The 24126-nt window shown below is 52.9% G+C and overlaps 2 protein-coding genes across 2 annotated transcripts; one reads left to right on the plus strand and one right to left on the minus strand.

Annotated features, from left to right (window-relative positions):
• Positions 1-600: 600 nt before the first annotated feature.
• LOC119109356 (uncharacterized) lies at positions 601-4120 on the plus strand. Its single transcript, XM_037232969.1, has 5 exons — positions 601-631; positions 1736-1819; positions 2103-2264; positions 3291-3559; positions 3872-4120. The coding sequence occupies exons 2-5, from the start codon at positions 1774-1776 to the stop codon at positions 4118-4120; spliced, it is 726 nt and encodes a 241-aa protein (XP_037088864.1). The 5' UTR covers positions 601-631; positions 1736-1773.
• Positions 4121-4798: 678 nt separating this feature from the next.
• LOC119109357 (uncharacterized) lies at positions 4799-22858 on the minus strand. Its single transcript, XM_037232970.1, has 5 exons — positions 22770-22858; positions 11666-11747; positions 6572-6815; positions 5129-5642; positions 4799-4838 (listed from the first exon to the last, which is right to left on the minus strand). Exons 2-5 carry the CDS (start codon positions 11732-11734, stop codon positions 4799-4801), a joined length of 867 nt encoding a protein of 288 aa, XP_037088865.1. The 5' UTR covers positions 11735-11747; positions 22770-22858.
• Positions 22859-24126: the final 1268 nt, after the last annotated feature.

The following is a 24126-nucleotide window of genomic DNA, read 5'->3' on the forward strand; positions in this document are numbered from 1 at the left end:
GGGAGGATTTAGCATTGGAGAGAAGGCATATTCTCCACCAAGAAGTCCGAGCTGAATGCGTGATGAAAATGCGTAAAAGTGTCTAAACAAAAGCATGGCATTTTTTCTTTCGATCTACAGACCGTCGCCACGTAATCATTATCTGAGTATAAAGCCAAAGCAGGGTTTCTTGTTCTCCGTTAAGCTTAGCTTTTACTGGTGTATTTATATGAATATGTACGTCTTTTGAGCTCTACCTTTTACTTCAGCCGCTTTTCGCGAATCAATATTTTTTTCTAAAAATCAATAAGGTCCTGAAAAGCAATACCAAAACCGATAAATAACCTACAGCGGCCCTATCGTTGAAGCCTGCTATTGTATGCGCGCCATTTATGTAGCCTACCGACCTCGTTTTGGAGGAGCCGCGCGCGGGGCGGTGGTAGCGCTTCTGGTTGGTGGTGTAGATGAAGACAATATATAAATTTAGCCTACTCATACACTGAGAAAAGTATTGTATCAGACTTAAAGCCAGTGAGTAGATGTGGTGATGCGAACTTTATGCGGCTGGATTGCTCTGTGAGGAGAAAATATTTCCTCCGCCCCTGCTGCGCTGGCCCCCGAGCTCCGATCACGCAGCAGCCTGACGTCCCAGGTGGTGTAGTTTTGTACATAGCTTTGTGGAGCGGGTGAGCAGAGAAATCTTGTATCCCAAAGAAATGGTGCAAACCATGTTCTGCTTGATTTTGATCAAATTGTATTCTCAAAGTTGGGGAGGGGTTATTCTATCCAGCAAAATAGGGAACTTCACAATTACATTCTATCAGCCCTTAATGGGACTGACACCTTACAATAGAATTATGAATAAATATCAACAACTTTCCATCAGTTCCATAGCTTAATAAATACAGTAGGTGCAGGCATAGACTTGGGAAGGAAGCACTTGCTTGGAAATCTAGAAAATTTAAGAATTGCAAGTATTCAATTTGTAATGGTGTTTGTCAATCACTGAGACCTGCTACCACCATACCATACTATATAACCATATATAACCATAAGAACCATGTCACATAAACTGCAGATGCTAATGGTCCAGCAGAGGTTGTTGGTCTGTTACACAGATGGCATGATACTGAGACATCAAGGCCACATGATGGTGGATCAACTGATGGCTGCTTTCATTGTTGGAAAGTCTGAAAAGACTTCTGATGATAGAATAGATAGCTGTTTTACAGCAGCAGACCAATCCCCACTTCCACAAGAAATGGGCATTTGTCCACTGCTGCCACAATATGGTCCATTAGTGCGCAGCCAACAGCCATATTCCAAGGTCCCAGCTAGCCTATCTTTGGGCCGGCATCCATGTGGGCATCATGTTGCCTTGCATTGCCTTGTATGCTTTGCATTTCTTCAAATACACAGAGCCATTATCTCTGAGAATGTGGAGACTTGCAGTCAAGTTGCATCAAGTTGGAGACTTGCATTGTTTGTCCTGATAGCTCAGTTGGTTGGAGTGCCTTTGTTCTGATCCACCCACCCTGATCTATTCATGAGGGCAGGCAATCAGTAATGGACAGCAATCAGAAATATCAGTAGAGGGCAGCATATCAGTACAGGACAGAAGAGAGGTTATCAGTGAAGGACAAATTATCTGTAAAGGATAGATTATTGTGTTTTACCCCCCCCCCCCCCTCCTAGAAAAATATATATAAGGACAAGGTTTGTTGGAAAATGGTGAAGACATGTTCTTTTCTTTCAGGGCCTTCTGAAGCTCATTCTATGAGTACATGACATGTCATGGAGGAAAGCTCCTTGTTCAGTGAACTGTCTCTTAGGACTGTGGGTAAGCATGTTATATATATTCTCCCAGGTTTTCATCAATGATTCACTACCAAGACCTTCCACTTTTAAGCACTGTCATAAATGAAGACAGGAATTTCTCATATCAGAACCATGTGTTGTTTTTCTCCCTTTTCATTGGTATCATACCCATTATTGGCCACAAAAAAGAACAAGCAAAGAAAACCAGCACTCATCACACCTGTCTATGACCAAGATGAGCATGGATCTGTTTCCCTTGCTATCCACTGTATCTGGCTCACACCAGCTGTCTGTCAACATGGCAGGATTCAGGGGCTCGCGCACCCACGTGGAGGACTACTGCAGTGCTGATGCCACGTGCGAGCCAGACGCCGTGCGCGACCGGGCGGTGCTCACGATACCATACAGCAACACCAGTTTCCGGGTGACAGTTCTGCTGAACGCCGAGGATCGGGGCAGGTGTCCAGGTCGGTGGAGCTGAAGTGCAGTGTTGCCGAGGATCGGGGCAGGTGTCCAGGTCGGTGGAGCTGAAGTGCCGTGTTGCCGAGGATCGGGGCAGGTGTCCAGGTCGGTGGGGCTGAAGTGCCGTGTTGCTGAGGATCGGGGCAGGTGTCCAGGTCGGTGGGGCTGAAGTGCCGTATTGCCGAGGATCGGGGCAGGTGTCCAGGTCGGTGGGGCTGAAGTGCCGTGTTGCCGAGGACCGGGGCAGGTGTCCAGGTCGGTGGGGCTGAGGTGCCGTGTTGCCGAGGATCGGGGCAGGTGTCCAGGTCGGTGGAGCTGAAGTGCCGTGTTACCGAGGATCGGGGCAGGTGTCCATGTCGGTGGAGCTGAAGTGCCGTGTCCTGCATTACGTGAGACTGTGAAGTGTGGGATACATGACTGACGTGGCGGCCCGCTGGTACCGCTTGGTCCCGTTTTCTGCTTGTAGTGCCGTGTGGGTGTCGAGTCTGCTTGGAGGCGGCTGCGACCAGCTGTTCTCACCCGTTCAGGTTGAGGCCCTCCTCATGTTTGTGGTCGGCTAGTTAATGAAGATGACGTAGGGCTAGAAAGTGTGATCGGCCGGAGGCTGCTGAATGGTAGATCACGTCGGGGTCGGGAGACCGTGCGCCTGTGCCGCTGGTGCCTGTGTCCCTGGAGCCTGTGAGCCCGTATGTTTGTGTTTGTAGTGGTGAACTCATGCTGGAAGATGATTCCTAGATTAATGTCGTGTTGATACGGGTTCAGAGCGGAAGAAACTCTAGCCGAGCTGTAGAAGACGGTTCAATATTGACGGAAGTTGTAGATGTTCTATGGTTCATAAAATTGCTGCTTAGCCACTTTTGTTCAATGTATATATATATATATATATATATATATATATATATATATATATATATATATACTCTAGTTTGCCGGCCACGTTTGTCGGGAGGGCCCCATCTCTGGGGCTGGTCACACCCCGCCACGCTGCGACCGGCCTCCTCTTTCAGTCCCGGTGTTCGTGTCGCCGGCAGACTTCATTTTTGACGACGCGTCGTTCCTGGCGGACTGCGACGTGGACGAGCTGGAGCGGCGCCTGCCGGCGCTGCGCTGCTGGCGGCCGGACGCGCTGCCAGACCTGCTGTGCCAGCTGCTCGCCGCCTACAAGGTGCACGTGGCCGGCTGGCTAGCGCCCAACGGCCGCCTGCAGGCCGAGTACAGCCGCCTGTTGGAGGCGCTCGGCGCCGACGCGCTCGAGCCGATGGTGGCGGCACACGAGCCGCGGCCGGCGCTGTTCGTCGCCGTGCGTCTGCCGCTGCGGCTGGACGCGCTGCCGCCGGCCGACGCCGGCGCGCCGGCCGCGCTCCTCCTGCTGAAGGCGACTGAGACTTCGGCGCGCGTGCATGCGCGTCTGCGACTGTCGGCGGCGCTGCGCGCGCTCGTACCCGGCTGCCGGCTGCCGGCGCCGGCCGACCGGCCACTGCTCGAGTACGTGCGCCTCGTGACCGAGCTGACGCAGCGCCAGCTGGACGGAGCGGCGGCTGCGCGACAGGCGCGCCGCTGCCTGCTGGCTGCGCTCACGGCCGTACACGGCCCGCGCCTCCTCGACTACGAGCCGGTTTGCTACCGGCGTGTAGCGCTGCGCTTCGACGACGCCGTGGCCGAGCTCCTGCTGGACGACTACCCGCGTCGCGTGCCCACGCTCTGCCTGAGCTCGACGACAGCGCGGCCGTGGCGGCGCGAGGTGGCCGTGGATGTGCCGGAGGAGGCCGACGTGGCGGAGGTGGTGCGCGCGGTCACGGACGAGATTGAGGAACTGCTGCGGACAGAGGCCTCGGACTCCGATAGTGTGACGGAACATTGACGGCCGAGATGTTGGACTGGGCTGTGGTTGACGATTGCGTGCGACGTGTTGTTCGGTGAAGTGTTACGAACACTGCGAGTGTTTCGACTGACTGATATATCAAATGTTCGTTGAATATATTTAGGAGCTACTCAGTGTCAGGTACTGGCGCTGCCAATCGGCTTTTGGAAGGCAAAGTTTACTCTCGTTATACCTGGGACATATGTTTATAGTGTTAAACTGTGGCATAGTTGGAGCGTGATCTGTCACTTGGCCTCGATGCGAAAACTCACGATCATCGCAAGAACGGTGTTATTTCTGAAACTAAGTCGCTAGTCTTGGCACGGAATGACGCTTATACCTACGCCGCCCTTATTTCGCACACAGTCACATGCGCACACACCGCACATACGCCATGACAACTAGTGCATATAGACATACATCATCGGTGCCAGGTAATCGGCAAAAGCTTCTTCGCCTGCGGTACGCGGCGAACATTCTCTGCGGGATGTACCTCACATGCGGTGTTTGGCACTGCCGTGAGCTGACTATGGCTATCATGTAGAAAAGGAGTGGTTCATTCAGGTAAAATGTTAATCACACGTATGCACCGTAGCTTTCGGCCAACGTCTTTGTAACCTTGCACAGCAGCGCCACGCCTGCACCTGCAACCCATTGCTGGTTGGAGCACTGGGAACACTAGCCCTCCAGTCCGCTAGCCCACTGTCTGCGAGCGTGCCTGGCGGCGCGGACGCCAAGTTCAGAAACCGCGCCCGAGTTTCATGCGTCACCGGCAGGCCGCATGCGGCGGTGCTCGGCCCGCGGGCCGGGCGGCGCTGGGCGCCCTCGCACCCGACCGGCGCCACGGCGCGAGCTCACCGCAACACCGTGACGCACGGAAAGCAGGCGTCCCAGGAGACGACCAGCGAGGCCAGACAGCGCGGGCAGCGCGGATCCCAGTCGGGGCCGCGCCGTAACACCGGCGTCCAGCCCGCGCCGGCGCCGCGCACGCCCTGGCGGCGGGCCGGCCGGCCTGGCCGCAGCTGACCCGCTGACGACAGCGTGTTGGCCGGGGCTTTGAGGAGCGCCGTCTTCTGCGAGGGCCGGGGGCCGCCCTGCAGGCTCTTGGTGAGACGCTGCAGACGCAGGCGATTCCTCGGACGGATGGCGGGGTCGGTGAGCTCGGACTGGGCCGGGAAGAAAGTCCTGACATCCGGACGCTGCGGGATCGGGTCCCTGCGCGCGCCCAGTGCTGCCACCTGTGAGATAATGGACGGCACTAGTGACGACACCTGTTGGCGGTTGCCGCCATTGCTGGCGGGCGGCCGGGACCGTTTCCGTTGTGCCCGCGAGGTCGGCTGGTCGCCGGCGCTCGGAGACGGCGGCTGATGGCGCGTCAGCTGGGTGCTGAGCTTGGCCAGACTGAGCAGCGCTCGCCCTGCGTCGCTCTCTGGCCGCCGCGGGCCCAGCGCGTTTGATGTCGGTCCGAACCTCGGCGGCTCGACTGCGTCCTTCTTAGCCGCACGCTTCTGCTGCTCCGACTCTGAAACCGTAGCGAACCGGGCGGAGGTCACCGTGGCAGCCAGGGCGACGAAGGCGTCGAAATTTTGTACCCAGGACTGCAGAGAAGGCAAGACGCAAGTCAAACATGCGCAACTGAATATTGGCACCGGACGCCGCATGTGGGACGTAAAACTAAAGGGACATCTGCTCTATAACCTGACCACCGAACAGAATGTGCTGCTCCTGAGCAGGATCACAGATGTGTGTTATGGTCCTTACGCTGAGTGTGGCTGGCTTTCATTAGAGCGGGAGATTCTGTTTACACCACAAATATCCACCTGTTATGGGACACGCCAGTCGTAAGCATGAGCACTGCTAAGACGTGGACTGTCCTCATAATGCATCCCATTGTCGTATCTTCGAAGAGCTAGGAATGGCTGGCATGCTGAAGACCAGTTGTTCTGAGCACATTCACAATGTCGAAAGACCAGGACGCATTTCTCGTTTGCACCAAGCACACAGATGTGTCCATTTTCTGGACTAAGCGCGTAGCTATCGTGTTTGAGCGGAGAAGAGTAGCATCACGGGAGGCGTGACTGATTTGCATGACCAGAGTCAGCGTTTACAGTGGACGAGGTCATCAGGATCAGCAATTTTTATTGCTGCCGTTCTTAGAAAAACAAGGGTGTTCAGCTGACAGTGACATATACGTGTGTCCATGGCACGCTTGGAACTATTAGTATGTGGTGGTCGTTGACGGTATATCTTTACTTTAAAAAGCTGGCGGTGACATCTTTGTTTCAGCAGCATGCAGCACCGACCTAGTCGGGCCACTGTCATCGTCCCACCAGCACTAACGTGGCCTAGCCGGCACCAACATCACACCTCCGACGACCTGACTCGGCCGACACCATTGTCACATTTCCATCGACCTGACCTGACCTGGTCTGTCCTGACCTTCAGACTGACCTGGCCTGGCCGGCACCTGACCGATTAGCTCGTTCAGCGCGAAGAAGCGGGGCGAGCGCGGACAGTCGACCCGGAAGGTGTGGTCGCACACCAGGAACTGCTGGTGGAAGCGCGTGGCCGGCGGGCAGGCGAAGTCGAACGCGCGCCCGGCCGGGTCGCACAGGTGGTAGGAGCGGCAGTCGGCGGCCAGGTCGGCGTAGTAGCCGCCCACCCGGCCCTGGCAGCTGAACCCGACGTCCGAGAACTGAAACACCGACCGCGACGGCCGTTACAGGCGCCACTGGCGCACACTGACTGCGGTTATGCACTGTGTTGGCGGTCGGTCGTATTCTCGACAGTACAAAATCCTGCGCTTTTCCGATTCGTGGGTGTTTGGACGTTTTGTTTTGCATTATTTTTTTGGTGGCGACAGATCCCGCTTTGAATGAAAGATTAATTATTCCTATAAGGTCGATTTTTTGCATTGCCTTTCGATTTTTTGCATTGCCTTTTTACCGATTTCCACAGAAGGTCATGCCAGTCGCTGCGGCGTCGGTCCCTTTAACACGTCGGGTACGTCACGGGTGATACAGGCGAACACTGCGCGAAACACCAGGTGAGCCATGGGGGGGAGGGGTCAGGTACCAAACACGACTCGCGGACCCGGCAGCTGCGCCAGTCACGTCGGCGGGGCCGGACAGGAGGCGTGAGTGGCTCCAGTCGCGGAAGCGGAGGCCGGCCGCCAACAGTGGCGACCGCGGTGACCTTGTTCAGCGCGCGCGGAGGCGGCAGGCGACGGCGTCCGGCCGGCCCTCGGCCCTCGACGCGCAAACACCGGGGAACAGCTGCAGTGTCTCAGGGCTACGGTGGCGGCCACTGTCTTTTCTGGCGATGATAATGCTATATATCGCTACCGCGCATCGTATTGTCGATGAAGGGCTCATATCTCGCTATAGCAAAGCAACTAAAGGTCTGGGTTTGCTGTTTACCCATGCGACGCTTGGGAGCCTCCGCCTCCGAACAGAAACGGAAGCGTCCGCGTCGTAAATAGGGCGTTAAACCACGGCTTGACGGTGCACGGAATGACGTCACCAAATGTTTGCTAACACGAGGAGATCGACGGCTGCGGGCAGACGGTGTCCTTTCACAATTATACACGTCTTCAACCCCCCCCCCTCCCCACTAGCAATAATATCCCAATAGAAAAATGAAATGGGCACTTGGACTGACACTGTGTCTTTGTTTAATGTTTCTTCGTGTTAAAGCACCTGCAAGGTTTGAATAAAGTAAACTAAATCGTCAGTCAAGCCCATAAAGCAGTGAAGAAATTTCTTCAGAGGAACTACGCCATATACGGCGAGTTAAAAAAGGGAGAGACGAATGTTAAGGATGGTCGACAACAATGTAGAGCCAGCGTTTTGGTAACAGATGGCTCCGACGTGCTGTCTGAAAAACATTCCATTAGCTGCGTCCAAATTGTTATCATAAAAATAACAATTCCATTTTTGCTCACTGGCCGTTGTTTTTCGCGTGACATTTTTATGGAAGTATCCCACATTGATCGTGCTTTTCACTTATTGTAACATCAGACGCATATGATGTGCTCAATTATACCTGTTTTCTCTAAATCCTCTGAATAGCTCAGAATTCCGATTTGAAGTTGCGACCCTGTGGAGGAAATCTCACTTGGCTTCCTGCTCACCGCTATGAAAGTAATATATTTTATTCACCTGGTTGTCTCACAACATGTGTGTTCTGTGAAGTTTGCAATACACTTACGCAACAAAACGTTTGTGTAAAAAATGCAACAAAAGCTTAAAGCACTCTGTTTAGATACGAGAATATGCGACTATGAAGCCTTTATCCCGCGAATTCGACGAAACGTTATGCTATGGCTTTGATTCTTCCCTGTGGCGTCGACCACAGTGGCTCTTTAATTGCGAGCCACACCTTAGCTTTGAGAATGGAAGTATCGCATGCTTCAAACGACGCACTGAGCCAAGTTTCAATCAATTAGGCTTTCCGTAACAGGCCCTTGCCCGTCGAGCCAATCGCAAATGTTCTTTTAGTCGTACCAGTAGAAATGCGTACGGTCGTGTTCATGACGACGGTGGCGCGACTGCAAGGAAAAAGCGTTGGCTGTTACAAATCGTTGAAAGCGTAATTTTGACACGAAAATAAACAGCAGCAAAAGTAGTTACAACCGATATCCTTATTATGTCTTCATGGTGCTAAAAAATCAAAGTTCATGTTTTGTATGATTAGGTCGCCGCACATGACTATGTGAATACAAGTATGGTGATTTCGAGAATTCCTGGCTGGAATAATTGTCCGGAATATCTTCCTGGTCTGGTACGTTGGGATGTACACAACATTTCGGCCAGCTAACTCTCCGGAAGCGGTCGTATTTAATGGAAACCTGAGCAGAGAAAGCGTGGACATGATGTTTGGTTTTCAGCCACGTAGGGTCACAACCACAAATAGGGTCACAATTCTGTATTTAGAATTGCTGGGATTCGGACCAGGGTCATCTGATTGCGAGTCCGGTGCTCCACCAGTTGAGCTAACCGGGAAGAACAATGAGCATTATTTGGTCGAAACGTTGTGTAGATGGTAACACACTGGACGAGGGCGATGACTCAAATATTTATGTCATCCGTGATACTAATACCTCATCTCGATCCTTCCATAAAAGCGAAAATTCCCTCTGGTTTTCTAGATCTTGTCAGTAGCTTGGGGTACACCCTTTTCATGAGGTTAGCAGAATGGAGCGCTGATGCCTAAGTTTGCCCATAGATTAACAACTACCATTTCCTAAACACTAACTCGCTAGAACCCCGGCAAGACCTGAAAGTCTTAATCGACAAAATTGAGAAATCTAGAACGGTTTACCTCTCCGGTGACTGTGACCCAAGTATAGAGACGCAACCATATTTGACGCGTGTTGTTTACCTTGAGCCGGGCTTCTCGCCGGTGTCTTTTTCAATGGTCCAGTCCCTCACCGTCCAAGCAACAGCGCTTCGTACCCCACGTCGGTTCGGAAACGATGGCATTGAATACTTTCCGGTCGATTGCTGGCTTACCAATGATTCGGGGGAAGATTACGTTCAGCGATAGCGTGCATCTGCGCTTGGCTTCCCGTTTTTATTTCTTTAGCTGCCGAGACTGGACTTAATCCTTAAAAACGCCTCAAAACGGGCGGATGCGCGCTCGCGCACGACTGCCCGTTGACCGGATGCATGCGTACACTCGGCGGAGGCACAGGTAATGAGGGATGGGGTACACTCGGCAGAGGCACGGGTAATTAAGGATCGGGTACACTCGGCAGAGGAACAGGTAAGGAAAGATCGGGTACACTCGACAGAGGCACAGGTAATGAAGGATCGGGTACACTCGGCAGAGGCACAGGTAATGAGGGATCGGGTACAATCGGCAGAGGCACAGGTAATGAGGGATTGAGTACACTCGGCAGAGGCACAGGTAATGAGGGATCGGGTACACTCGGCAGAGGCACAGGTAATGAGTGGGATCGGGTACACTCGGCAGAGGCACAGGTAATGAGGGATCGGGTACACCCGGCAGAGGCACAGGTAATGAGGGATCGGGTACACCCGGCAGAGGCACAGGTAATGAGGGATCGGGTACACCCGCAGGGGCACAGGTAATGAGGGATCGGGTACACCCGGCAGAGGCACAGGTAATGAGGGATCGGGTACACCCGGCAGAGGCACAGGTAATGAGGGATCGGGTACACCCGGCAGAGGCACAGGTAATGAGGGATCGGGTACACTCGGCAGAGGCACAGTAATGAGGGATCGGGTACAATCCGGCAGCAGGCACAGGTAATGAGGGATCGGGTACACTCGGCAGAGGCACAGGTAATGAGGGATCGGGTACACTCGGCAGAGGCACAGGTAATGAGGGATCGGGTACACTCGGCAGAGCTCGGGCTGCAGATCGCTATCATGAATGCCAGAAGGCCTGAATAATACAGAGATTTTGAATGGTTGCGAGCCAAAACACGGCAGTCGGCCCATGCCTGACCGAGAGCGGTCCAAACCTGGCGCAGCAAACGGCTTAGCATGCACGCTAGTTGGGTGGCTTCAAATTGCTGCGCAACAGATGGTCCGCGTTCCAGTTTCCGGCCGGGATTACGTTACGATGATTTTCAATGGAGGTCCTGCCATGGACAAGAAATTGGCGGCAGGAGGGAGCCGTCAGAACCCTGTGATGCAAAAATGTTCGGTGCACGAGGCCCTTGTCTTTATGAATTTTGCAGCATTTTCTGGCAATCGATTTTTATTTATGCGCGTTTGATTGAAAACGGCTGCTGATTAGGCACTCATGGGTTTTTTGATGCATCGTTCGATGTTCCACGGACTTTCGAATTTGCAGTATATTATTAAGCCGGCACTGATATATATATATATATATATATATATATATATATATATATATATATATATATATATATAAGTAGATATATGCAGTAATTTAAGTAGTCCCATACATGGAACATTATCAGGTATTAGGAAGCAGTAAAAACTTAATGACTATTAACAGTCGCCACCACTTTTGTAGCTGTCAACGTTTCGATAGATTGCGCATCATCATCAGGACGAGGACAGTGATATAAATTCAATTAAGTTACATTAAATATTAAAACATTTAGTCAACATCGCTAGATAAAGCAACGGTCACAGTTAACACAGTTCAACACGACCTCTCAGCGCATAAAAAGGACAGCTTGAAAAATGCAACAATACTGCGACGAAACGTCCTTTTGACTCAGTAGGAAAAAGCTTCCTTAAAGTTTGCAAAGGATATGCGGATCCCAACATACTCAATGGCTATATATATATATATATATATATATATATATATATATATATATATATATATATATGTATATATATAAGTGCGTAAGTGGAAAAATCGAGCCGTTATTTTAGAACATCGGAAATTGGGAGCATGATACTGCCTAACAATCCCGTTCCTGCGCCAGTGTGTGCAAGCATAACTAAAAATTGTAGTATAAAGCATTCACTGGAATAATCAAGATTATAGTGTGATGTGAGGCCGGATTTGAGGTTCTATGCGCCACACATCACCTACCTGTTGTGCTGATGCATGTTTCACTGTCGTCACCGCCAGGAGGACGACCGACCAGATGCTGGGCAACATAGCTCATCTGAAACTGCGGAATAATTGCGTTCGAAGGTCACGTTGACTTTATCAGGGGCATAGATGCTGTCTCTTTCGGCACACGCACCGAAGCGGCAAAATCAGTTGAATCAGCCTTTGAGAAAGGTGGGGGACGCCTGTGCAAGAGAGAGAAGTACGAACAGACTGCAGACAGGTGGCTTCAGAAGGCGGCTGATAGTGATGAGCGTACCGGTGTAGCCCACCGTTCAAAAACCCCTGGCCTGGGTCAAACTGCTGTTTCTTGGGGTACTCCAGGCCGCTGATGTGTGTGTGTGACGCTGAGTTGGCTGCACCAGCCAGCAGCTGGCACTGATCACTGATGGGACGGCGCCTCCAGTCGTCGCAGTGTTAGTGTGTATACCTCACTCTTGGGGTACTCCAGGCCGCCGATGTGAGTGTGTGACGCTGAGCCAGCCGCCAGCCATCAGCCGACACTGATCACTGATGGGGAGACGGCCCCAGTCGTCGCAGCGTTGGCGCGTGTACCTCACTCTTGGGGTACTCCAGGCCGCCAGCCAGCAGCCGGCACTGATCACTGATGGGGCGACGGCCCCAGTCGTCGCAGTGTTCGCGGATCCTTTGCTCTCGGCCGCTATTGCCCCGGGTTCGAACAGAACCTCAGTCCCTTGCACAGCGCACCAAATTTCTGAGCTGTGTCCATTGTTCCGAAAAGGTTATGCTCTTGACATCCTGCATGCAATGGCACGGGCTATGGTAAGTTTGATATGCGCTGTCACACGAACAGCGAGCTGTAAATAAGGGTCAGAGCTCGACGGCCAGACGCGACGTTAGAAGCACTTGTCTTTTCTGCTTCCTTGTCACGGCGTTCTGAACACCAAGCACTTTTCTGTAACCTGTGTTCCAATATGAGCCAGAACCTCCGCGGAGTCCAGCCTCGAACATGTACTACGAGCCACACCGCACCGATCTGCAGCGAGCCCTGTCAACGGTCAACGTCCCAATCACACGACACCTACCTCCCGTGCAGGGCATGGTCCCGTCATGCCTGCCATGCCGTCCGTGTGTGCGGCCGCCGGGCGGCGATAATTCCGTCGCGACCGTTCCGACCGTTCCTCGGACCGCGCCGTTCCCAGGTCCAGTTTCCCGGCGGGCGTTTTTGTGTGGGCCGCCGACCGGCGGCGTTGCCCAACGCGGACAGATTAGCGGGGCGGGCCGGCCGGCCGGCGCCGGGAGGGCAGGGCGGCGCGTGTCGGCCGGGTCAGCCGGGTCAGCCGATCGCCCCCGGCGCTGCTGATGGATGCCGCCGCCGGCCGCGCCAGGTCGTGACCGGCCGGCGCCGATAGCGACCTAATGGCGCCCACCCGTCAGCGCACGCGGCGTCAGCCGACACGCGGTCGCACGAGCCGCGCCGCGTGCCGTGTAACGGCCGTATATACCACCCGCGTTGCCGTTAACGGGCCGTGGACGCGCCGCGTGCCGTGTAACGGCCGGTGTACCCGCGCCGCGGTTGCCGTGTGGCCGCCGTGTACCGTCGCGCGCGTGCCGTGTAACGGCCGGTGTACCACGCCGCGTGCCGTGTAACGGCCGGTGGACCGCGCCGCGTGCCGTGTAACGGCCGGTGTACCGCGCCGCGTGCCGTGTAACGGCCGGTGTACCGTGCCGCGTGCCGTGTAACGGCCGGTGTACCGGGCCGCGTGCCGTGTAACGGGCGGTGTACTGCACCGCGTACCGTGTAACGGCCAGTGTACCGGGCCGCGTGCCGTGTACCGGGCGGCGCGGCGCCTCACGTCGCTTAGCAGACCGTCTCAGGGGGGAATGGCAGTGGCACAGGAAGTGAAAATTGTCGCATGTGACAGTCACGGCACTGATAATCAAATTTTACCACTGGCATAGACGTCAGGCCAAACACCCACACGTACAGCTGTGATCATGCTGTGCCCGCTCCATACATTGAGCCATAGGGTTTGGCGAGGCGAACCTGACACCCAGCTGCTTATATTCACAGAGGGGTCATGCATTCCCAGCAGCACTGATGGATTGCAGCGTGAATGCGTGACCCGGCCCGGCGCTGTTCTGCCGTGCGCGTCAGTCTTGATGGACGCCAGGTTCCGACGGAGACGCGGCCAGGTGCCGCCTTTTCAGGCCCTGATTGACCCATTCAGGGGGCGGTCCGGGCTGGGGCGTCACTTCGTTAATCGGGAGGCTGTGACTGTTCATGGCGAGAGGCAGGCTATGCTCCGCTCTGACCTCTGATCCCCCGATGCTCGTTATCTCTGACGGAGCTTGATAAGTGTGATGTTGGATGAGACAGCGTTGGTATGTTGCGTGTCGTCCCACCATGCGCACACCACAGAAGTTCTGAAAATGCGTGGAATAAATGGATGATCTGAAGGCACGGGGTCAATGTCGGCCGCGCGCATCAACCCTGGCCCATTTCAGGGTGTTCACCTGCATGAGGAATAAGCTCTGGCACGCACCCTGATTGTAGAGATGCCCAGCATCATACGGATTGTCTTACCACTCGGGCAGATCCCCATCTACCGTGGGCAAAAATTTGTAGTTGTTTTGGGGGCCGTGTTTGTTGCTCTCCCTCGGTGTCAGATTCAAATCACCCTCCAATGGCTAGAGAACAGAAAAGCCCATGCACTTGAGAAAAATTGGTTTATTTTCCCGCCCAAATGAGATGTGTGCAGCTCAAACTCCGCCCTGCGCAACACGCAGGGTCGCTGGCAGGGAATCCGTGCATCTCGACGCGCATCTGGACGACGGGGCTCATCTCTCGAAGAGGCACGTCACCACAAACACCCCTTCGGCGGATCTCCAGCCTTCCGTCCCGTGGTTCGCGTCCCAGCACCGCACCTCGCAAAAATTCCCTGTCCCGATTGTGGGCCGAGATAGCAGAAGCCCGCAGCTATCAGGGACGTGACATGGAGCTGCCACTGAGGCCAGGCATCGGGAATGGGGGCGATCTGTTGCTCGATATCAGAAAGAAAGGCCTCCAGCTCCTGGTTGTTCGGTATTACCAGTTAAAAGTTATTACGTTGGTGATGGACCGTCAGCATACCGAGAGGCACTGGTTAGACGACGCTGTAGTACTAAATAACTATTATATTGAGGGTACTCAATATTTCGAGCTGTGCTCATTCCCAAAGGTGACACGTAAATAAAAAACGCTCCCAATGTGCGCAAACATTTCCACCAAGACACACGAAACAATAAAAATAATCCATATTTGCATTACACCGTATACAGTTCAGCGTTTAAAATCCCCGCCCCCAAAAAACAACACACAAACAGGCAGCTCCGCTGGAAGTTTGCAAAGCCCGAAACAAAGTGTTCGCTACGAACATTATTTGCCGCTTCCACGCTTCGCGCTACCACTAGCTACCACGAACATTGCTTGAAGCTCAGGAATGCGTGTAACCTAAGCATGTTTAAACCCGGTTCCATGGCAAAATTTGTAGTTCAGCCGAGGGCGAAGATTCCAAAGATTCCGAAGCAAAGATTTAAAAAAGAAATTTAGTTATTTCTTAAGTCTTATTTCAAATTTAGCATTTGTTGCGGTATGTTTCATTGCTGCATCTTGATCTGCCATGCACTCTCCTAATGGCGGGTACGATATCCGTAAACATGCGTCTCCAGGGTGTTCATTTAACCGGTCACGGATGCTACGCCTTGTTTCCCCTACATAAAATATCCTGGGGAAATGTTACAGAACATCTTGCATGCTAAGTTCTTCCGCCCTCACTTCTCTTCCAGTCAATTCACACATAAATAGCAAGTCCACTCCCAGCTGGAGACAGTGGGGTCTACAGCGCTGATCGAACTACGATGAGCTTCAAGCTAGGACCACTAAGCAACGCAATTTGCAACGTGCGAACATTTTTTGGATTCACGTGTTTTTATTTTTCAAGTTTAATATTTTGTTGAACATTTCTAAGCCCCTGACACTCCTGAAGATGAGCACATCTTGAAATATCGATACCGTTAACGTACTGGTTATTTAACACTACAACGTCGTTTCATTAGAACCTCCAGCCATATTGAAGGTCGCATACTCAACATAGGGACTGTCAGTACTTCTTGGTATATCACAGATGGTTAACTCAACCTAAGAACTTTGAACGCACACTGGAGATCTGTCACCCCCCTCTGACTTGCTGGCCGACTCTGAAACCGGCATCCAGCTCCTCATGACACAAACAGAGACTCAAGTCGATCACGTCCGTTGAGTCCCCGACACCACCAGCGGCGGCCCGTCCTTGACGAGGCGCGTCTGTCGACACCGGCCATGCCCGGCGCGTCTTCGCCTCCCGGCACACCTCACCAGATGCGATGCAGCTGTCGGAAGACGAGCCCGCGCAATGCATGCCGACAGCTGGTCGCGCCACGCGCAGAGCTATGCCGCTGACCTTGCCGAGTCGGGTCACATGGCGCGTCTGACCGGGAGCGACGTCATCCGTCGACACAGCACGAGGCTGAGACATGATCGGGATGACACCGAATCAGATAACATGAGGATTTGATGTCAACGCCCGCTTCCAGTGACAACATGCCACATAAAGTGGGTCGGGCTAATGCCTGAGCAATGCTGGGTGATAGGTGCAGAGTGATGACGCACCACGCTCTCTCTCTCTCTCTCTCTCTCTCTCTCTCTCTCTCTCTCTCTCTCTCTCTCTCTCTCTCTCTCTCTCTCTCTCTTCTCTCTTTCTCTCTCTCAACCAAGGATCACTGGAGGGGGTCTCCCCCTCAAAAGTTATACAAAAAAGTTCACGGAGCTAAACTCATAATCACGCGGTGCCTCCGACACGAAGTTAACTACCGAAAACAACACACACAGTCCCACAATTAATATCGTTAAGCTTGAACCAAATATGGCCAAAGGCCGCGACTACGCAGACATACGCGACAAACAGCACAGTTGACAAGATGGCTGACCTCTACATCACGTGAGCATGCGACGTGGTCAGCCCACGCCACGCCTCAGAGTGTCGCGTCGTGCCGCTGACGTCGGCACAACCCGCCGCCTGGCTGTGCTCTCCCCTCCCCCCCCCCCCACGCAGCCGTCTGCGCGGCAGGGGACGGCGCCTAGCAGCGGGGGCGGACGGGCTCGGATCTCGCTCCATTTTGGGCGTCACGCACCCCGGACATCAGCCCATCGAGCACCATTGTTTCTTCCGGCGCTTTTCAGCGTCACAGAGCGTGCGCACTCCTGCCCGGCCGCGGCACGCTTGGTGATGGAACGGACGACAACTCGGGTGGAGTCCTGTTCACAACAGATGGCTGAGGCAAGTGTATTGCAGTCCGGTTCACGACAGATGGCTGAGGCAAGTGTATTGCAGCCCTGTTCACGACAGATGGCTGAAGCAAGTGTATTGCAGCCCTGTTCACGACAGATGGCTGAGGCAAGTGTATTGTAGTCCTGCTCGAGACAGATGGCTGAAGCAGTTATTGCGCCCTGTTCACGACAGATGGCTGAGGCAAGTGATTGCAAGCCCTGTTCACGACAGATGGCCGAGGCAAGTGTATTGCAGCCCTGTTCACGACAGATGGCCGAGGCAAGTGTATTGCAGCCCTGTTCACGACAGATGGCTGAGGCAAGTGTATTGTAGTCCTGCTCGAGACAGATGGCTGAAGCAAGTGTATTGCAGCCCTGTTCACGACAGATGGCCGAGGCAAGTGTATTGCAGCCCTGTTCACGACAGATGGCTGAAGCAAGTGTATTGCAGCCCTGTTCACGACAGATGGCTGAGGCAAGTGTATTGCAGCCCTGTTCACGACAGATGGCCGAGGCAAGTGTATTGCAGCCCTGTTCACGACAGATGGCTGAGGCAAGTGTATTGCAGTCCTGCTCGAGACAGATGGCTGAAACAAGTGTATTGCAGCCCTGTTCACGACAGATGGCTGAGGCAAGTGTATTGCAGCCCTGTTCACGACAGATGGCTGAGGCAAGTGTATTGTAGTCCTGCTCGAGACAGATGGCTGAGGCAAGTGTATTGCAGCCCTGTTCACGACAGATGGCTGAGGCAAGTGTATTGCAGCCCTGTTCACGACAGAGGGCTGAGGCAAGTGTATTGCAGCCCTGTTCACGACAGATGGCCGAGGCAAGTGTATTGCAGCCCTGTTCGACGACAGATGGCTGAAGGCAAGTGTATTGTAGTCCCTGCTCGAGACAGATGGCTGAAGGCAAGTGTATTGCAGCCCTGTTCACGACAGATGGCCGAGGCAAGTGTATTGTAGTCCTGCTCGAGACAGATGGCTGAAGCAAGTGTATTGCGGTCCTGTTCACGACAGATGGCTGAGGAAAGCGTATTACAGTTGCATAAAGACGACATGCAACGGCAGATGGAGGCATCCCTCGGAAGAGTCAAATGACAAGGGTAGGACATCGACACAGTGCCGGTGCCGCACGCGTCCAGCGCATGGACTCGGCATCATTTGGCATAACAGCCTTCGAAGTAGAATGGTGGCCAAATCAGTCGGCTGTTAAGAGTGCTGAAGCCTGGAATAGACAAAGATCACGTCCAGCCTTGAACTGGACGCGCACGGTCGCCAAAATAGTGCAATCTTTGCTTGAGGGCTTCAGTACCTCAGTTCGAGTTCCGTTTCATCAAGAGCCTTCTCACGGAGGAAAAACAGCGATTGTTGTTGCTGGCATTTCAAATGCCTCGGTGACCTAATGAACACCGTTTAAGTGTCCGGTTTAAATGGCCATCTTTGCATCAAGCCGTGAAGAGGGAATTGCACTCACAGAGGTTAAAGCCATTACGTTGGTGAGGCTGGAAGCATGACATTCGTAATGGCTGTGGCCTGTGGTCACCTTTAAACAATCAGGAACCCACCCTCATGTAATGACCGCACTCAAGTGCCTCAATTGGGGCTAGGTCACAGCAGTGCTCAGAAAAGTTATTTCACAACGTACGCCTCGGTGAATGACACAATCATCCTCTCGAAGACTAATAGACGACGGAGACTTACAGACAGAGCGCTGCAACGAGAGCACAACGATCACAACAGGCGCACACCACAGTGTGTCATGAGTGTGCGTGCGCGTACCCGCACGCGTATGCGCCTGCGTCTCACATAGACCGTCCCATCCGCTTTCACGGCCCGCCGGTGGTACTGATGCCGCGTATGGGAGCGGGCGCTAGTGGACCTGTGCGACCTTTTGCCGCGGGGCTCATGAAGCGCAGGATCGCGCCTTGATCTCACGCCCGTCACTGTGCGGCGCGCCCCGCCCGGACTGGACGCCGAGGCACCGCATGGCAAAACGCTCGGCAAACCTCCGTCGCTGCCGTTTCCGGCCGGCCCGCCGACTCAGATCAAATCTCGGCGGCCTCTTTTGTCGGAAGGTGACAGGGAAAGCGGCCCCAGTGGCAGACGGCCTGGTGGTCCCGCCCCGCCGCACACTGACACTGCAGAGGCTTCTCCTGACCCCGCTCCTCTTCCCGCCCCGGCGGCCGGCGCGACAGCCGACTGTCGCCCTGCGTTTAACAGGAGCGGCGCAGCGGCCCCAGCTAAAGAACCCGGAACTGGCACCGGAGTAAATGCGTAATTGAAGACGGAAAGTAAGATGCCTAACTGAAAATGCGTAGCTGAGGACGAAAAGGAAGATGCGAATCGTGGTAGCAGTGCAGAAGCTGGCGTCTATCGCCATGCAATTCACTTGTGACGCATCCGGCAGGTTCCAACTGTTGCTTGCTGGACTCCACGCCTCGGTGAGTATTGCAGAGCCCCGCGGTACACGCCGCACGTGGAGCGGCAGCGAGCGACCTCGCCTCTCTGCAGACCGTCACGTTGGCCGCGCGCGCGCTGTGCAGGGCTCACTGGGCCGGTCTCTGGTCACGGGACTCGTGATGTGCGAGCCCGTTATGAGCGGAATCACGCGGCGGCCGTCATGCACGGCAGGTGTACGGATCTTAATGTGTCTGTGAATCAGCTGTACGATCTAAGCTGAATCGTCGTTGAGTTCTTGCATATTCCACTTTGAACGATGTAAGGTGCTTGCACTTTTTAACGATGTCATGACGTAACAAGCGTCTGTTGTATGGTTAGGAGGGCAGGCGCGTAGCCAGAATTTCCCTTAAGAAAAATGTACATTTACCCATAACTTATGCGAAATTGTAAAGAACTCATGCGAAATCGACCAGCATCCAGCCTAGCGCTCCTGGCTCAGAGCGGTTTTCCAGTCTGCCCACTGGGGCTACGCGTTTTTGGCGGAAGGTTCCTGTGTCACTGCAGCATCTGACTGTGAGAATTTGTACATTCAACTTCATTTCTTACGCCCATACCACTGCAAAAGTTATGAACCAGCTGTTTTGGTTAACATAAAACATATAATCTGGTGCGCAACAGTTACATAGCACATGAAATCAGTGGTCAAACAAGGGGCAAACAGCATGGAACGGATATGGCGGCACATATATAATTAAACAGCACCACGCTTTGACACTCCATAAAAGGACACGCGCTGACATACGTTGCATTCTCGCCCCCCCCCCCCCCCCTGCCACCAATAATAGACTTGATGGTCAAGCCTTTAAAATGCCTCTGAGGTCCTCCTGTAGGCCATCCTATTTCTGGTCTTGTGTGTTTTTGGTAAATCCCTAGCTGCAGAAAGGAATGATTTCATGGTTTTAAAAAAATCAAGGTCAATTAAAGCAATCAGCTGACGTGGGCGCCTGCCTTCCAATGCTCTCAACGGTGGCCGGTCGGGTTCGAGTCATTTTAGGCGCTTCGATATTTGCCTTTGACAAATATGGCCCGCGGCCGGTGGCAGCGGTCGCACTATAGGTCAGATGACGTCAGGGGGCAGGACGGACTGTGTCGAGCATTGCGGCGGGCTAACATTTTGCCTCCAAATTCGCCGTTGACCTGTAATTGCACAATCGGATGGTGGGAGTCAAGGCCCACATAACAACCACTGCTTAGCATCAGCTCCGATCCCAGATATCTATCCGTTCAAAAGGTGCGGATAAAATATTTGAAACAAATTAACAATGTGCAAAAATGGTTTTCTTGTCCTTTACTGAGCAATGATTTTACGTCTTCGAGTGAATGAAATGACGATGATGAACAAAAATTCACGATTCAAGTGAGCTCTTTATAGCTCTATACACCGTATGCAAACCTGTGCATTCTTTTTGAGGGATTTTTCTGGATTTCGGATCAATAGCTGACGAAGTGATTTCATTACCTCGCAAAACCAAATGGAGAAAGATCACAGAGGGAACAGAACTGACCTGATTCGAATTCCGTTTTCCAATTATCATCAATCCCTCTCGTCTGAGGTAGCTCAGTGCTTTTCTATACCATAGTTTTATATACAAATGCACAATCCTTGTCTATACACCAGACCACACCGCCTCGTTCTTGTCAATGTGCACCCGCCTGCATGAGTGCGTAAAGAGTTTTGCATATTGCAAGAGAACCTGCTCGCTATTGACGAAAAGACAGTCTGTTGGCACAGAACCGCGAGACCCATGTCATTTGATAATGAAACGGAATGCTATCGTAATGCTAGTGGTCACATTATGATGCTTTTACTGGTACGCTCGATGCCACCCAGTTTTGTCACTGCATGCAGTATCTCTGAATGCTCCAGCATGAACCATGAATCCGCGGAGCATTGGTGTACATCTATGATTTACGTCAGTTCTCATGAACCAGAGCTGAGGCAGTTCCGAAAGGAGCTACGTATGGTGTGCGAACACATCATCTGCGAACCATCTACACAGCTTGGCACTGATCTAGAACCCACCGAAATTACTCTACCGACCTTGAGTGTCTTTTCGTGATGAAGGTCAGTTTTCGGTAACCGGAGCATATCAAGTTTTAAAACAATTGCACAGTGGATGCGAGAAGACTGTCTGCGCATCGCCAAACCAGCCTAGCGCTGTTCGATCCACAGCCCGCCGCAGTTCGATCCACAGCCGCGCCGCTGTTCGATCCACAGCCGCGCCGCTGTTCGATCCACAGTCCCGCCGCTGTTTGATCCACAGTCCCGCCGCTGTTCGATCCACAACCGCGCCGCTGTTTGATCCACAGCCGCGCCGCTGTTCGATTCACAGCCCCGCCGCTGTTCGATCCACAGCCGCGCCGCTGTTCGACTGGCAAGCCAGCGATGCCGGCTTTTTAAAGCCCACTCTCAGAAAGCCATCGATGTCTCAACCAAGCAGTATGGAAGCACAAAACTATACAGACGTGTCAATCTATCCAATAAGACAACATGCATCCAGCCAGCAATGCGTTTGTGGGATTGCTTTGCTTGCAATAATTTTAAACATGAACACACACCAATTCCCACTATACATTTCCTCACCCGAAATGGCCAGAGCTGGCTTGGCATGGTCAGTCAACTTTCAAGCAGCGCATTACAAATTTTGTAGTACATGGATGGTCTCGGGCATGATTACAATAATGCTATTGCAATGTTTACTTGTGATCTTGTGCATGAATGCTATGTTAGTGAGTGCTATGTTAATGACACCTGTCGCCTGTGTAGAGTCTGCTGAAAGATGGATATGAATAGCAATAAGAACTACATTTATAGAATCCAAAAGTTTATATTTATATTTTTCTCTTACGTCTCGATATCATAACTATGGCAATAAGGCCTCCGACAACATTATGCTCGTCCGACACCACACAAGGCTTCTTACAGGTCATGATGATCGAATGGAAGAAATACTGCAGGTTGTCATGTAGACTTCTACCCATCTCTTATCGCTGTACATGACTCACAATTAGAAAAAAGGAAATACTTAAACAAAAGTATCCAACAAATAAAAATAAACGCGGCATCGCCAGTTGGTTAGAGCGAATAGCAGAAATACATTGTACTTATTAAAACATTCATCATGAAGACTCGATTCATCTTATTATCAAATCAATACTGCTTCACATGTATTTAAACCATAATAATTTCGGATAAACGAACACCTACGTGACAGTTCTAGTTCCGGCGGTCACGCCTCCCACCACACCCAGCCGAGAGATTGGCTCCCTATTATCGGGACCGTCACGCCGCCAGCGAGCCACGCTGCGGCCATACCTGCGTCCGCTGGCCGGCATCAGGTGGAGCCTGGCGTCCTCTCCCAGCCCTGCGGAGCGTCACGCGCGCCTCCTCCTGCGCGCTGGCGCCCGACTGATGCGCCCCCCAGCCTGGCGCGCCAGCTCCTCTGCTCCCCGGCGGCCGGCCCCCGCCGCCGCCGGCAGCACCGGTCGCCGCCGCACGCCGGTCACGCACAGCGCGCGCACGGATGGGACGCCCGGATGGCGGATCCGGACGCCGTACCGTCCCACGGCAGGCACGGTCGTGTGCGGCTCAACCCCATCAGCCAATTACTGCGCGGTGCGGTGGTGTGTGGTGGTACTCGCTCCTCGTCAGAGCGTGTTCTAACAGTGAAGACGTTAGAACACATGCTAGTAAGAGACGTGGGAGAAACAGCACACCTGGAAATGCCACCTTGTTCAAAGGTCATGTTCCGGGTTTCTGATTCGCGCGTAGGGAACACAAGCGCCATGACGCATACGGTCACTGAACGACTCAATGGGGACTGCGCGACATAGTTGTGTTTCTCATTTGTGAACCATTGGTAAGTCAAAACAAACTCCGTCTGTCCCCATGGTCCAACTGCACGATCAGGCGCCATTACCAGCTGTACTTTCCCGAAGACAAAGGCGATTTTGGTTTGCACGATGGACAGGAGACCTTTACTTCCCTCAAAGCAAAGCCTGACTCGAAATCCGAAGCAAGCAGTTGTATCAAGGCTAAACCGATATTCCTTTGACGAACAAGAACAAGTTGGAGTCAGAGTGCAGACTCAGCCAGAATTTTCCTGAAATCGAATAGATTGTGAATATGAATTGCAACTACTGTATCAACGATGAAATACAAGATCTACAAAAATTGCCTCACGTCAATAAACATCACATCAAGCACTAAATATTCGCATTGCTGTGTTCTAATAGCACAAAATATATCATGCCTCGGGTTGTGTAGATGACTGAATATCCTATCTTATAAATCGCCATGACCGGAAACGGTTTGGTCGGAAATGGCTCCAGAAATGAGCTCGTTGTATTTGAGTTGAAGTCGTAGTCAACTGACGATTGTGCTTTGCTGTTCTGAGCCTCAGTCAAAGAGTCGGAGTCAGAGTCACCTCGAGCTGTAAGTCGGAGTCGAAATAGATTCTGCTGAAGCAAATTCAAGCGCAAATATGATATTGCACAGCGGAGGTAAACAGCTGCCTGTTCTCCCTGTCAACAGCGTGTTGACTACATACCACTGGGAGTACCGGGCCACCGTGAGCACGGATTAGAAGTTGAACTATTTAGATGCGGTGCCCGCTGCGGATCTGAGGCCGTTGCGTGATAACTGAGACGGGTGGAAAGAAGTGTACAGTAAT

The sequence above is a fragment of the Pollicipes pollicipes genome, unplaced genomic scaffold (assembly GCF_011947565.3).
Source record: "Pollicipes pollicipes isolate AB1234 unplaced genomic scaffold, Ppol_2.1 Scaffold_7231;HRSCAF=8579_pilon_pilon_pilon, whole genome shotgun sequence".
Lineage (NCBI taxonomy): Eukaryota > Metazoa > Arthropoda > Thecostraca > Pollicipedomorpha > Pollicipedidae > Pollicipes > Pollicipes pollicipes.

Excerpts from the sequence above, each read along its gene's own strand:
- LOC119109356 (XM_037232969.1), top strand. The coding sequence starts at position 1,774 with ATGGAGGAAAGCTCCTTGTTCAGTGAACTGTCTCTTAGGACTGTGG. Across the intron at positions 1,820-2,102 it reads ACTGTCTCTTAGGACTGTGG|GATTCAGGGGCTCGCGCACC; the intron begins GTAAGCATGTTA and ends TCAACATGGCAG. Across the intron at positions 3,560-3,871 it reads GGCCGGCGCTGTTCGTCGCC|CCGGTTTGCTACCGGCGTGT; the intron begins GTGCGTCTGCCG and ends CTCGACTACGAG.
- LOC119109357 (XM_037232970.1), bottom strand. The coding sequence starts at position 11,734 with ATGTTGCCCAGCATCTGGTCGGTCGTCCTCCTGGCGGTGACGACAGTG. Across the intron at positions 6,816-11,665 it reads AACATGCATCAGCACAACAG|TTCTCGGACGTCGGGTTCAG; the intron begins GTAGGTGATGTG and ends TCGGTGTTTCAG. Across the intron at positions 5,643-6,571 it reads TCAGGTGCCGGCCAGGCCAG|AGTCGGAGCAGCAGAAGCGT; the intron begins GTCAGTCTGAAG and ends CTACGGTTTCAG.